Source organism: Hyphopichia burtonii (genome assembly GCF_001661395.1).
Source record: "Hyphopichia burtonii NRRL Y-1933 unplaced genomic scaffold HYPBUscaffold_1, whole genome shotgun sequence".
Classification (NCBI taxonomy): Eukaryota; Fungi; Ascomycota; class Pichiomycetes; order Serinales; family Debaryomycetaceae; genus Hyphopichia; species Hyphopichia burtonii.
Window position 1 is genome coordinate 750,867 of NW_017963728.1, and position 12,734 is coordinate 763,600.

General features: G+C 36.9%; 8 protein-coding genes across 8 annotated transcripts; 5 read left to right on the forward strand and 3 right to left on the reverse strand.

The window, feature by feature from the left end:
- Nucleotides 1-11: 11 nt before the first annotated feature.
- HYPBUDRAFT_102626 (uncharacterized protein) lies at nt 12-353 on the reverse strand (the record flags this gene model as incomplete). The annotated part of the gene is made up of 1 exon (XM_020218210.1): nt 12-353. One exon carries the CDS (start codon nt 351-353, stop codon nt 12-14), a length of 342 nt encoding a protein of 113 aa, XP_020078668.1.
- A 162-nt stretch (nt 354-515) lies between these two features.
- On the forward strand, nt 516-1,289 carry HYPBUDRAFT_102716 (uncharacterized protein; the record flags this gene model as incomplete). The annotated part of the gene is made up of 1 exon (XM_020218219.1): nt 516-1,289. The coding sequence occupies one exon, from the start codon at nt 516-518 to the stop codon at nt 1,287-1,289; it is 774 nt and encodes a 257-aa protein (XP_020078669.1).
- Nucleotides 1,290-1,567: 278 nt separating this feature from the next.
- HYPBUDRAFT_98777 (uncharacterized protein) lies at nt 1,568-1,903 on the forward strand (the record flags this gene model as incomplete). The annotated part of the gene is made up of 1 exon (XM_020224020.1): nt 1,568-1,903. A coding segment is annotated over one exon (336 nt), but the record flags the coding sequence as incomplete, so codon positions are not given.
- Nucleotides 1,904-2,077: 174 nt separating this feature from the next.
- HYPBUDRAFT_164221 (uncharacterized protein) lies at nt 2,078-4,103 on the reverse strand. Its single transcript, XM_020222655.1, has one exon. The coding sequence runs from the start codon at nt 4,060-4,062 to the stop codon at nt 2,194-2,196; it is 1,869 nt and encodes a 622-aa protein (XP_020078671.1). The 5' UTR covers nt 4,063-4,103; the 3' UTR covers nt 2,078-2,193.
- A 226-nt stretch (nt 4,104-4,329) lies between these two features.
- EXO84 (exocyst subunit) lies at nt 4,330-6,594 on the forward strand (the record flags this gene model as incomplete). Its single annotated transcript, XM_020218263.1, has 1 exon — nt 4,330-6,594. The coding sequence occupies one exon, from the start codon at nt 4,330-4,332 to the stop codon at nt 6,592-6,594; it is 2,265 nt and encodes a 754-aa protein (XP_020078672.1).
- Nucleotides 6,595-6,753: 159 nt separating this feature from the next.
- Nucleotides 6,754-8,802, reverse strand: QDR3 (Qdr3p; the record flags this gene model as incomplete). Its single annotated transcript, XM_020222054.1, has 2 exons — nt 6,754-8,569; nt 8,759-8,802. The coding sequence occupies 2 exons, from the start codon at nt 8,800-8,802 to the stop codon at nt 6,754-6,756; spliced, it is 1,860 nt and encodes a 619-aa protein (XP_020078673.1).
- A 1,321-nt stretch (nt 8,803-10,123) lies between these two features.
- Nucleotides 10,124-11,401, forward strand: HYPBUDRAFT_103432 (putative acyltransferase; the record flags this gene model as incomplete). Its single annotated transcript, XM_020218265.1, has 1 exon — nt 10,124-11,401. One exon carries the CDS (start codon nt 10,124-10,126, stop codon nt 11,399-11,401), a length of 1,278 nt encoding a protein of 425 aa, XP_020078674.1.
- A 390-nt stretch (nt 11,402-11,791) lies between these two features.
- FIG1 (Fig1p) lies at nt 11,792-12,475 on the forward strand (the record flags this gene model as incomplete). Its single annotated transcript, XM_020223842.1, has 1 exon — nt 11,792-12,475. A coding segment is annotated over one exon (684 nt), but the record flags the coding sequence as incomplete, so codon positions are not given.
- Between the last annotated feature and the right edge of the window lie 259 nt (nt 12,476-12,734).

Sequence of the window (12,734 nt, forward strand, 5' to 3'; positions counted from 1 at the left end):
GCATCCTTGTATTATACACTTTTAATTCCATAATCAATAATTCGAAAATTGTACTCTTTAGGGTATCCATGTTTGTCAATCATATGTAGTCTTCTCTTCTTACGATCCATGCATTTTTTTTCACAATCAAAGCATTGGTATATCTTATGACCCTTCTCTCTTTGAATTACAAAGAATGGATTGTGATTCTCATCTATATGTATCTCTAGGATCTTCTCTGACGGAAACCTTTTATTACATTCTTTACATATAAAACTGTGCAATGTTAAAACATGGAGTTCGTACTCTTCACTATTGCTGAACCTTGGATGCACATACTGACATGGAGGTAAGCTGCACTCGATTGAAGCCATCAACGGTGTATCACCATCGTTAGCATGGTTGTCGTCGTCCTCAACCCTTGACCGTTTCAGCATCGGATTAGTCTATAACATGGGATGAAAGTCTCAAAAATCTTTCACTTTTTTTTTTCTCTAAGCTAAAGAAATATCTACCTGTTTAAGAGCACCATTGGCATGAACACCCTGAAAGCAGTACCAGATGACGGGGAATCTTACCGTGAAGGTCCTTTGGATGAAACGTTTGGCCAACACCCTGTTTTCCCCACTGGTCTTACCCAAGAAAGCTCTTTAGATAAATATACTACCTTACAAGTGCAGCAATACCTCCACCAAGTAAGACAAGAAGCCGTTAGTGACAGTTGTATTCACTACGTCAAAAGGGACAATACCACTCCGGAGAAACATCCAGAAGATGAATCTCCAACATACATCAACCCCGACTGGTCTCAGTCAGTGATGAAAAGCTTTCTACAACTAAAAGAATCAATAAAACATGCCGACTTTACCCAATCTTCAGACTTCCCTCCTGTTCCTCAGTCAGCAGCCAATTGGAGGTCTTTCGTGTTTCAAAACGACCCTCCTCCAATCGAGTACTTCTATGTAATGCTTGATCATCCAACAATCATCAAGTTGGTAGTATATTTCACTAAATGGATCAGTATCAACTCCCCCGAAACCCTTTCTAAATGGATATTTTCGGTATTTCTAAGACTTGACAATCCGCTTGAGTACACAGAATCATCCATAATAAGGGACCTTGGTAAAAAAGCTCGAAAGCTCTCTGATAAAGTAAGATCTCGAAATAACGATAACGATCATGATAGTGATGATAACATTGGCGATGCAAACGATAATTTCTCAGCACCCCCAGTAGCTTTATATACCATTGAGTTGATTCTCGTTGTGATCGGCGAATACTATGGCCAAAAAGACCTTCTTTTCCTATAGAGCTTTCTCCTTAGACCCACTCTCCATAAAATCGTAATTGATGTATGTGCACCTTACTATTTTTCGTTCAAAAAACTGAAAAAAAAAAAAAAAATCTCCAACCAAATACGAAACTTTCAGATATAGAGACAAGCTCAATCTATTACCAACCTATTACTTTCGTGAAGATGTCTGATATAGTTAAAAGAGAAGACTTAGTTGTTCCGTATGTTGTTTTGATTCGAAAAGAAACACAATCCTTCTGTTGATTGTGTGGAGATATATACTTAGTACTAACCGTTTTTAGATACCACCATGTTCCAGCCAAACCCCGTGGTAATGTTGGTGGATTGATGGAACAATCATTACCTATGGCGGCCATGTTCTTGAAGAATAAACTCTTATCGTGGTCAGCTTTGTTTTTAGCTATCCAATCATATTTATCTGAACCAAATAATAAACCAGATACTGATGAACAAGCTAGACAACCACCTTTATTAAGAGTAGTCTTTGCTTTGATTGCTTTAGTAACTTGTTACATTGAATTTATTTTCCCATCAGCTAATCCTCAAATCAAGAGAACTGCTGCTGGTAAAGTTGCCGAAACTGTGTCATCTAGTATCGCAGCTGCTACTTCAACTAAGTAATTAGCTTGATTAACTACTCTTCTATTCAATTCTCTAAAAAAAGATTCGATTATTAGTATATTATTAATTTTTTTGGGGATCTTTTCTAATTTCTTTCCGCTTTCTTTAGTTAAGTTTAATACAAGAAAATTAACAAGATCTATGTAAGGTATTTACAGAGGAATAAAATAACAATAATACAGTTCCATCAATAAAGTATGGAAGTAGAAACAAGAAATACAAAGTTCAACAAAACATGCCAGTCATAAAAAAAATCTAGTAACGTAGGATATATACATCTATTCTGAAGTATATTTATCCCAGTCAAATATAATACTGTCGGTACCTTTATAAGAAACAGAAACTCTCAGGGACTGGCTATTCCAGGCAATGTCACAAATCCCCAATTCCTTACTTTTCAGATCTTCATCATCGTTATCGGGCAATTCGAAAAAATAAACAGCTAAGCATCTTAACAAATTTTTCCTTTTCTTGGAATAGTGGGATATTTCAACATCCCATATCGATAATTTCCCAGAATCATCACCAACGGCTAACCATTTGCCGTTAGGTGATAACTTAACCGAAAAAATAAGATTGTTTGTAGTATTTAAAGTTTTCTCTTTATCTTCGAATTGAAAATTGGACGTATTTTTAAATAGTTTTGTACTGATTAAAGAAGATCCTTCAAAAGCATCCCATATGTTGACGGTACCATCCATCGATACACTTAATAAATGATTTCCCTTTGAATCATGACCAACATTTAACCAAAATAATCCAATTATTGGGGATTCATGATAATCAATATCAGAAATTTTATCCGATTTAACATTTAAATCGCGAGTTTCATTAGTAGACGAGCTATTCCAAATTTTAATGGTATAATCAAAGTCAGAAGCAGAAGCTAATAATTTCGATATACTATTGAATTTAAGAATAGATATATTATTATTATGACCAGATAAGTAACCTATTGGCACCACTGAATCTTGGGCTTGCATTTCACCAAAAGTGTTTGTTGAATTATTGATAGAATATATTTTGATGGATTTATTTGGTGTAGATAAGGCAAATCTCTGTTCACCAACCCAACAAGCATCTAAAAGTTCATTTGAAGTAGAAGGAACACTTGGTGGTCTTATCTGTTGAATCAAATTTAAATTATGACCATCCCATAAACAGACTTGATTATTGATATCTATAGAAAGTAAAAATTGACCATTTTCACTCCATTCAAGACTCAGGATTAAAACTGGTTGAGTTACTGCAGACTCATTGTTAGAGTCTAGATCATTAGACTGAAGTGCTTTAATAGTAGAATTATCAGCGATATTTTTCAATTTCCCATCAGGAGTCCAAGCCCTTAATTCACCATTGAGCCCCGTGGTAATGATTATATTACCTTGCGGCGACCACGATACTATAGTAACTTCGTTTTTAGTTGAATGTTCATCAGTCCCCGATGGAGACCCATTTGGAAGGTGTGGATGGGTGAGGGTTACTGATTCCAAAATAACATCCTTATTCAAAGCATTGATAACCGCAGTTGAATCCTCTTTACCAAATGCAAATACATCAGTTATTGGGTGCCAATCAGTTACTAAACTCTCTGAAAATCGTATTTTTGGATCGATAATCTTTGTTTCAAACTTGACCTCTTCCTCCTCCAATACTTCTTGTTCTCCTTCCTTCACTTCTTCATTTGCTTCGCTAGCATCTTTCATCTCAGTATCGTCATCTCCATCTTCTTTATTACTGATCGATCCATTCTCGTTATTCCCGTTCTCCTTGGCCTCCGACTTCAAAAGAAGCCTATCCTCATCCTTTTTCTCCGGCTCGTCCTTCTTCTTCTCTCCCTCTTGCTCTTCCTGTACTTGTCTTTGTTTATTAACTTCTTCTTGAAGCAATGCTCCAAATAACGATAGCTGATCAAACTTCTCGGGTGGTATACTGGCCTCGTCTTGCGCCACTGTGAACAATATCCCTTTCTGCACCAAATTCACTAAACATCCTGGCTCTATTTTCGAGATTATTTCAAGATTCTGATTATGTTCATAAGACAGACAATTCGAGTTCTTCTCTAGTGCGTACGCCGCTAGGTCATACCCTGACTCCAGGAGGTATCTCCATACCAAATAATTGAGCTCCATGCTAGTTAGTGACATCTTCTTGCTGTGAGTAACCGACCTGTATTCTGTATGTTAACCATATATTGTATAATGAAAAGAAAAAGTTGTAACTTTCAACCAGCCATATTCAACTTTTTTTTTTTTTTTTTGTTCATTTTTTTTTCCTTAATATATGTGCAGTACCGGTTCTCACCACCAATTTCTAAATCATTTTTTGAAGAACGACAAAGCAAAACAGTTGGGAAGAAATCAAGGCACTAGTTTGATTGCAATAGCTTCCAATTGACAGATTGACAGCAGAGAATGGATCATAAAGCATCGCATCGTCAGAGCAGAGCACCGTGGCTGACGTCGGCCAAGGCGCAGAAGAGCAGTAATCCATATGCCAACGCCAACACATCGGTGTTATCACCCAATGATATGAAGGTTAGAAACCGGGCCAATACTGGGGGTGGGTTGAAGGTGCCTAATCCGTACGGAGCAGGGTCGAACGTACAGAACAGGAAGAACTCCAGAAGATTGAGTATCCATGCTATGGCTATGCAAAATGGGAAGAGTGGAGCACCACCGTTTGATTTGCAAAATCTACCTCCGGTACCTAGTTTGAATAAGACTGTTACTCAGAACTCGGATAATGCGCTGATTGCTGAAAGCATCCAGGAAGAGCGTGGAGAGTTTGATGAGATTGAGGCCACCATCTTGAATAAGTTGTCTAACGGGACCGCTGGTGAGATCGATGATCATTATAAATTTTTGGTTAAGAAAAAGGCGCTTGTGACCAGGGACATTAAGGAAAACATTAACGAAAATCAAAAGAACATCTTAGAGCTTACTCATGATTTGAAGTCAACTCAAGAAGAGTTGATGAAACTAAGAGTAACTACTAAAGACTTGTATGAGGTGTTCAACGAGTTTAGGGAGTCTGCTAGAAGACGTCTTGACTTGGAACTCGAACCACAAAATAATAGTGCAAATACTAGTTATGAAAATGCCCCGAGCTCACTCAAAATACCCAAAAAGAGAAAAGATCGGTCTTCTGTTCTTGTTTTACAGAAAATGTGGGCAACTGAACTCCAGTCTTTGTTTAAACATGTTGAAGGGGCGTCGAAGTTCATCCAAGCCATACCGGGGAGACATGTTCTTGCTGAGAGTGGTAGGTGGCTAGAAGTGAATGTAGGGACTTGGAAAACAACTAAAGCCACCCATCTTTTCATTTTGAATGATTTGATGTTGATTGCTACTAAAAAAAGCTCATCAGGTCAAGATAGTGGAACTAGTGGTAAGAAACTTCAAGCTATACTTTGCTGGCCATTGCAAGAGATCAAGTTATCTGAAATTCAAGTTCCTCAACCAGTAAATTCCGGTAAAGAAGAAAATAAAGCTTATGCCATTAATGTTAGATCCAAATCCTTGAGCTATGTTTATAGAACTGATAGATATGATCATTTTTTGAAAATAATGGATGCTTATACTAAAGGCAGTAATGAAATTCTACAAAAAAATCGTTTATTGGATGCTCGCAAATCTATAAATCAATCAACTGATGGATCTGAAACAACAGATGAGAAAAGACAACTTCGAGAATCACTTCGTGGATCTGGGTTTATGGAACTGTCAAATATAGATGATAGTTCCCAAACAAGAACAAATAGTATAAAAAGACAAAGTGCAGATATTTTACTTCAAGATATTTCAGCTCGTGTTCATTCGAGAAATAGATCTCATGATTTTGGCAAAGGATTCAATCCAAATACTGCCACTGGTGATAAAAGTAAATTTTTCATTGATTTGAAAAGTATCGAAGATAAACTTGATGAAGTAGATGTTCATATAGCTCATAATAAATTTTATGAGTCAGTAGGTTTGATTAATCATATAGAGGGGAAACTCAATTCTATAGAGTCTTCGATTAGCCGTGGTAAAAATAATGGTATCGAAGAAGAAATAAAACTATTGATTGATGTTATTAAATTAAAAATCGGTAACAGGAAACTCAAGGTTCAACAATATCTTAATTTTGATTTACAACAGAATATCGCAAAACTCAGTAATGGTGAAATTTCTCAAATAATCGAGTTTTATCAAAATTTTGATCAATTAGATGAAGGAATATCTTCTTACTTACAAGCTATGTCTTCATATTTGTCAAGTACTATTGCCAAATTGGTCGTTGGAGTTCAAGGCTCTACTCGTATTGATATTGTCAATTATTTATCTAATTTGGTTATTATCCATGTGTCGATCATCAAAAGAGCTATAACGGTGTATAACCAGTGTATCAAACCAATCATCAAGCGCCATAAACAACAGGACGTTGATTCCAGTGGTTTTATAAGTTGGTGCATTGATGAAGTAGCCAAATTGGTTCTGTCAGTCAAAAAACATTTATATGGTACTCTTATAACTGTTACCAGTGACCCTGAATCAGATGAAAAAATCTACAAAATAAAGGATCCTCAATATTTCCAGGAATTCCTCGATGTTATTAGACCCCAATTAAACGATTTAAAGAGCGTTGGTGTCAACGTTGACTTTTTATTTGATGATATTCTTTCGTTACAGGAATAAGAGCTAAACGATAATTACGATTAGGTACTAATTATATTTTTTTTTTTTTTTTTTTATAATTTTTTTTTTCAAGATTCTTGTATATTTCAATTAAAATAACTGTCTATAATAAATATTAAATGGGATTTTGCAGATATGGACTTAGACAAATTTGTAGAATCAGAGCTTTTCATAATACAGATCTAAGTCATATTTACCTCTAAAAGCTTGACCACTTCTTTTTAGGAAAATAATTGCACCGGTGGCCACTAGCATGATACCCATCAATATGGAAAAAAGAATACCAGCGCCCAATGCATTTAAGAGAGGTTCTGCTATAAATGTAGCAATTGCAGCTAAGATTTGACGGCATAAATTATTCAATGCAACACCAGTAGCTCCTTTACCAGGTAAAATATCAACCAAATAGGTAACGGTTGTTCCGATGACCAACATTGAAGCAAACCCAAATAAGGCAGTTCCGATTAATGGAGTCACCCAGTGTTCCCCAAATTTTAAGCACCAACCAAATATCAAACAAGCGGGAGGGTATAAGACAACGGCTACCACAATATTCCACGATATTCTTGATTCTGGAACAATTTCTCCGTTGTGACTTTTTGAATATTTATTCAAAAGGTGATCCGTCCAGCGTCCACCAAAAATGGAACCAATGAAATAGGTGACTGAGTTAGGAATATACATTAGACCAATGATGATACTCGAGAAATTGTAGGGAGCACGAGCATATTCAAGAGAAATAGTCATGTTAAAGAAGTAAACAAGAGCAAAACAGATTGACGAATATGTGATAGTTAGCAAAACCGGAGGATAAGTTAAAAGCACAACGGAATGGGTTGGTCTAATTAAGTAGTCATAAACGAATACCCCAAGTTTCAAAGTATTAGAATCACCACCTGACACTTCTTCTTTCGATTGGGGTTTTTCATCTTGAGAGACATCGTGATTTAATTGATCTAATTGATGATGGAAACGTTGATCCTGATGACCTTTGGGTACATTAGATACGTTAGAAGCTCTTCTTGAAATAGTAGGCATGACGGGATCAACTGCTAATTCATAATCTTCATCTAAATCGAGATACGATTTTTGAGAACGAGAATTTTGACGGGACAAGTTAGAAGCAATTCGTTCAATATCTGCTTCGGTATAACTATGCTGAGAATTACGAGAAGAAACGGGATGGTGTTCAACTTTCCCATTTGCAGAATAAGCAGCTTCAGGATCATTTGGTTGAACAAAATCATCATTTTTTTCATCTAATAAATTTTCATTATCCAAATGTTCACGAATTGCTTCTCTTACGTGAAGGCCAGTTTTACAAGTTTCCGGAAGTACGGTAATGATGAGAATAAGACTTACTCCAATGAAAATGACCAAAGTGTACATGGTAGCTCTCCAACCAAAAGCTTGAGAAACAGCACCACCAATAATGGGAGATAAAAATGGACCCAAGAGAGGACCAAGATAGTAGACCCCCATTGCAGCACCACGCTCGTGAGGAGCAAACAAGTCACCGATGGTTCCAGCACCGACCGACTGAACTGCAGAACCACCACAACCACTCAAGAATCTCAAAATGATTAGACCGGCGATATTTGGTGATAGAGCCGACCCTAAGGTGAATGCAAAAAAAATAATATTTGAAATGATATAAACTGACCGTCTTCCATGTCTTTCACTAAATGAAGACCACCACAAGGGGAATATCCCCAAGGATAAAAGGTAAATCCCCACCGAGACATTAACAATCGACGTTGAAGTGTCTAGTTCATCAACGATATCATGGATAGCTGGTAACATGATCGAAGTACCCATTGGACCAGTGATTGCGGCAATTGCCACCACCACAACCAAGATATATTTAACGTTTTTTTTGTATTCACGGGGGTTATAGTATTCTGGTACAAGGGTCAAGAAGGCAAGAAGACCAGTTCTTTGAGAAACCGGAACTCTACTTGATGATCTGGAAAGCCTCGAAGAATGTCTACTAGCAGGAACATTCAGACCATATCGGCTTACTGCCGGGGTGTTGATACTCACGGGATCGTCAGCAGCTTCTAGTTCATCGTCATCCTCGTCTTCATCTTCACCGTGATGATTACTTCTATAAGCATTAACCTGATGAGTGGAGTTAATTGAAGTTTGAGAGCTGCGGAGCGACCCGGAGTCTGGATAAGTCCCCATGGCGTTATCAGAAGAGGACATTGCTTTTGGACCTGGTTCGGTTGATTTAACGTCTTCTCCATCGTTGGAGCCCGATTTCCCATCAACCATCGAATTTTGCTGATGAGTCATGTTATGCATGTGTTTTTATTCTCCACCTCAGTGATCAAAGAGCTAATAGCTAACTAGTCGTGATAATAGGCAAATGCTAACAGTTTGAAATAAGCTAAAAGCTAATCGTTTATAACGAATAAGTTAGAAGCAGAATAGAAAAACAGTATAATGTCTTGTGAAAGTTGGTGGATCAGCCAATGCACAAAATAGCTTGGTACAAGTCAGGGCTTTCTTGGTGTCTAGTTCACGAGGTAAACGCCAGTTGTTCAATCACTGAAAATTTTTCATAAGAACAGAAAGAGTCAGGAGTAGGTCACCGGTATAAGCTTGACACCTTGATGCATCACCCTAAAAAGTCATATGTACCGTTCAAAAAAGTTTAAAGCCGGTCAACTAAGTAATTTGGTGCGCAAGGCTCTATCCACCAACCGATCGGAACGTACAACGTCCAACTGTGCCGATACGTCAACTGTGAGGGCGAAGGGAAGGTCTAAGGTAATAGGGTAGCATAAGCTAAACGTCCAGAGGAAAAGGTGTTAAGGTGGATGCAAGGGATGTTGTTGTATGGGCGTACGCCAACAGAAAAGATGGAAACTAAGGATAGATAGATATAGACAATTAAAAGTATAAGACAATTAATAGAACAAGATAATTAATAGAACAAGATAATTAATAGAACAAGATAATTAATAGAACAAGAAGTATATTGGAAGTGTATAGGAAATGAGAACAATTATATAATTAAAAACATGAGATGGATAAGTATTGAGCTCATACAATAAAGGAATTGCAGAAAGCAGACATGTTGCAAAATCACCTGGTAATGGTCTTGAGACCCTAAGATCAGTATTGTAGTCGGGATTACTCCGTGAACAGAGCAATTTCATACATTTGCAAACAATAACCTAACAAAGAAGTCTATTCTTCATTGACAGCAATGCTTTGCTTATTGTGATGGAGTCTTTGATGGATCTTTTTGTATGGGATGGGTTTGTTGTACGGGTGTTTTTTCGTTGGGCTTCGCATGGTGATTCGGATGGTTAAGCTGGATTACCCATATACCAGGATGGGGTTATATATTGGTAGGTTTTTGGGTAAATCCAACAATTTATATAAATTTCAGACCGATTGAATAGTGTTTTGACTAACTGCTACTGATTGAAAGGTACTTTGAGCTTGAGCAATTGGATTGTGAATTGCATACTTGATTAATTAGTGTTTATTTTGCCGCCCATCTTAATCCTATAAAATGCTGTCTTTAAGACATACTTGGACTATATCCATTATAAGAACAGTAGTTCTCGGTTTTGTCTTTGTTTTAGGATGTTTGGCCACAGTTTTCACCCAAATGTGTGGGATTTATTTCTTCCAAAATGATCCAAGTCAAAAGCAAGCGGTTATTTCACTTACTAAAGTTCATTTTGTTACATTGCTTACATTTGTTACATCGTGGATAAACCCGTGTCAAATCTCAATTACCTACGATTCGGCATCAATACCAGAGAGCGATTCTTTTAAGGTTGATCCTAATGGTAATTTACTATCAATTCTTTGTCCGAATTCAGTATTCATTTCAAATCATCAAATTTATACCGATTGGTTATTTATCTGGTTTATTTCTTATACTGCTCGTTTAGCTGATTCTATCCATATCATACTAAAAGATTTATCTAAGATTCCGGTTCTTGGTTATGGTATGAAAAATTTTAATTTCATGTTCTTACTGAGAAAATGGGAAGCCGATAAAGTTAATTTAACAAACCAATTACTCACCATTGATGCTAATGCCAGAGGCCTTGGTCCTGCTAATAACGTGACCCATGTTGCCTCTACTAATGTGGCCCAACTGCTGGTTCAACATTGGCCAAAAGGTAATAGACCAGATCAAATATGGCCTTATCAAATCATTTTATTCCCTGAAGGTACGGTGAATTCTGCTCATACTAAACTTCGTTCAGAAAAATTTTGTGAAAAATTAGGTATTCCTAAATTAAATCACTGTTTAATGCCTAGAGTAAGAGGTTTGTTTTTAACTTTACGTAAATTAAGAGATACAGTCGAAGTTGTTTATGATTTAACTACTGGTTATAGTGATTTGCTTCCTACAGAATTCGGTGAAGATAAATTCACTTTAAAAGGTTTTTACCTTCTTGGTTATGGTCCAGCTAAAATAAATTATCATATTAGAGGTTTCAAAATTAAAGATATTCCTTTGGGTGAAGATACCGTGGATATCGACGATGTTAAAGATGAAGACTTGAAAAAATTCGAAGAATGGCTATTCAAAATCTGGTACGAAAAAGATTTATTACTTCTGAATTTTTATAAATACGGAACTTTTATTGACGTAACTAGTCAATCCACTAATACCGAAGCCAAATCAAAAGATCGAACCGTAACTGCGGATTTCAAATTGAAGAGTAACTTGGAAATTATCTACCCTTTTGCCACTTTAATTGCTGCCATCTTGATCCTTAGACTTGCTTGGGCTGCTACATTTTTTACTCTAAAACAGCTAAGTAACTAGATTGTTCTCTATATGCCTATGATTTCTTTTTTTTTTCATTTATATTTTTTTTCCATATATCTCCTCCCTTTTTTTCATCTAGCTATCACCTATAGATTTATCTGTTCCAGAGTCCTTAATATATAAAGTTTATGTCGTTCATTCACTGCAAAATTGTCGCAAAATCGTTTCGCAGTTACAATTTTTTTCCGATTTTCATCAAGTTTGTTTCATAATGACAGTTGTTTCAGACCAGTAAAGAGAGAATACCGAGCAGGAACCAAAGAGAGCCACGAAAGACCTATATAAGAAGAAGCGAATTGATTCAATGCTGTAGTTTTTTTGTTTGCATATCAACCTCAATGAACAATGATTGGGTTGCTTTTAAAAAAACTTCCCAAGTTAATACTCGTTCTCATTGTCTTCATCACAGTTTTCCTCTTAGGCTTTCTCCTTATTGGGTGCATGGATACCCCAAATACCTTCTCTGACGTCTACCTTGTTGAATTAAGGTTTAATGAAAGCGCTCCATTGGACTCGAATATCGAACGGGCACACAAAACCCTCAACAAAACTTCTGATTTATCTTCCTTGAGAATAAGCACCAGCTATTTGGCTATGTGCGTGGAGATAGGAGGAACTACCACATGCGCTAGCTCGTTCAACACCTCCAGCTTTGCTGGGGTGTCTGTCCAGAATACCAAATCAGAGGCTAATATTGATTTGCTACAAGTTGCACGAGTTTTTTCTTCCAACTGTCATCCTAGGTTATTGCTTGCAGTCTTGGGATTGACTGTAATTCTATTTTTTGTTATGATCTGGGCAGTAGTCCCATTCATTCCTGGTAAAATCTGGGCCAAAAGAATTAGCTGTGGCTTACTGGGACTAGATACTTTACTATGGGGGTTGGGTGCCATGCTACAGCACGAAGCAGTGACTAGTGCTAAAAAATTCATTACTGCTTCTTCTGCCTATCTGATCCAAATTAAATTAGGCACCAGAGCAGAAGCAATCTCTTGGACTTCTTTTTCATTTTTACTACTAACTTGCATTGGCACTTGTGCTTTGTATGCAAGGGACATGCTAGTAGCCAAAAACGGCCCGCCCTTAAACAAGCTATAATCTCTTTCAATACACATTCATCCGACCTTCCCCGTAAGTTAACAAATATTCCCTAAGACTTCACTGTAAGATAACGAATATACCCTAAGACTATAAAGTAGGAGCTTTTTGCAGCAAGAAATAAGGGTAGTGCAAGAGCCCAGCCTCGATCACATGATTTTCACGTGACAATCTCTAAAACAGACCAAGGCCGATTTCCACTTTTTTCAAAAATTTTCTCTTTTAACGCGAG

Bases quoted from the DNA above. Each gene is read 5' to 3' on its own strand.
- HYPBUDRAFT_164221 (XM_020222655.1), bottom strand. From the start codon at position 4,062: ATGTCACTAACTAGCATGGAGCTCAATTATTTGGTATGGAGATACCTC.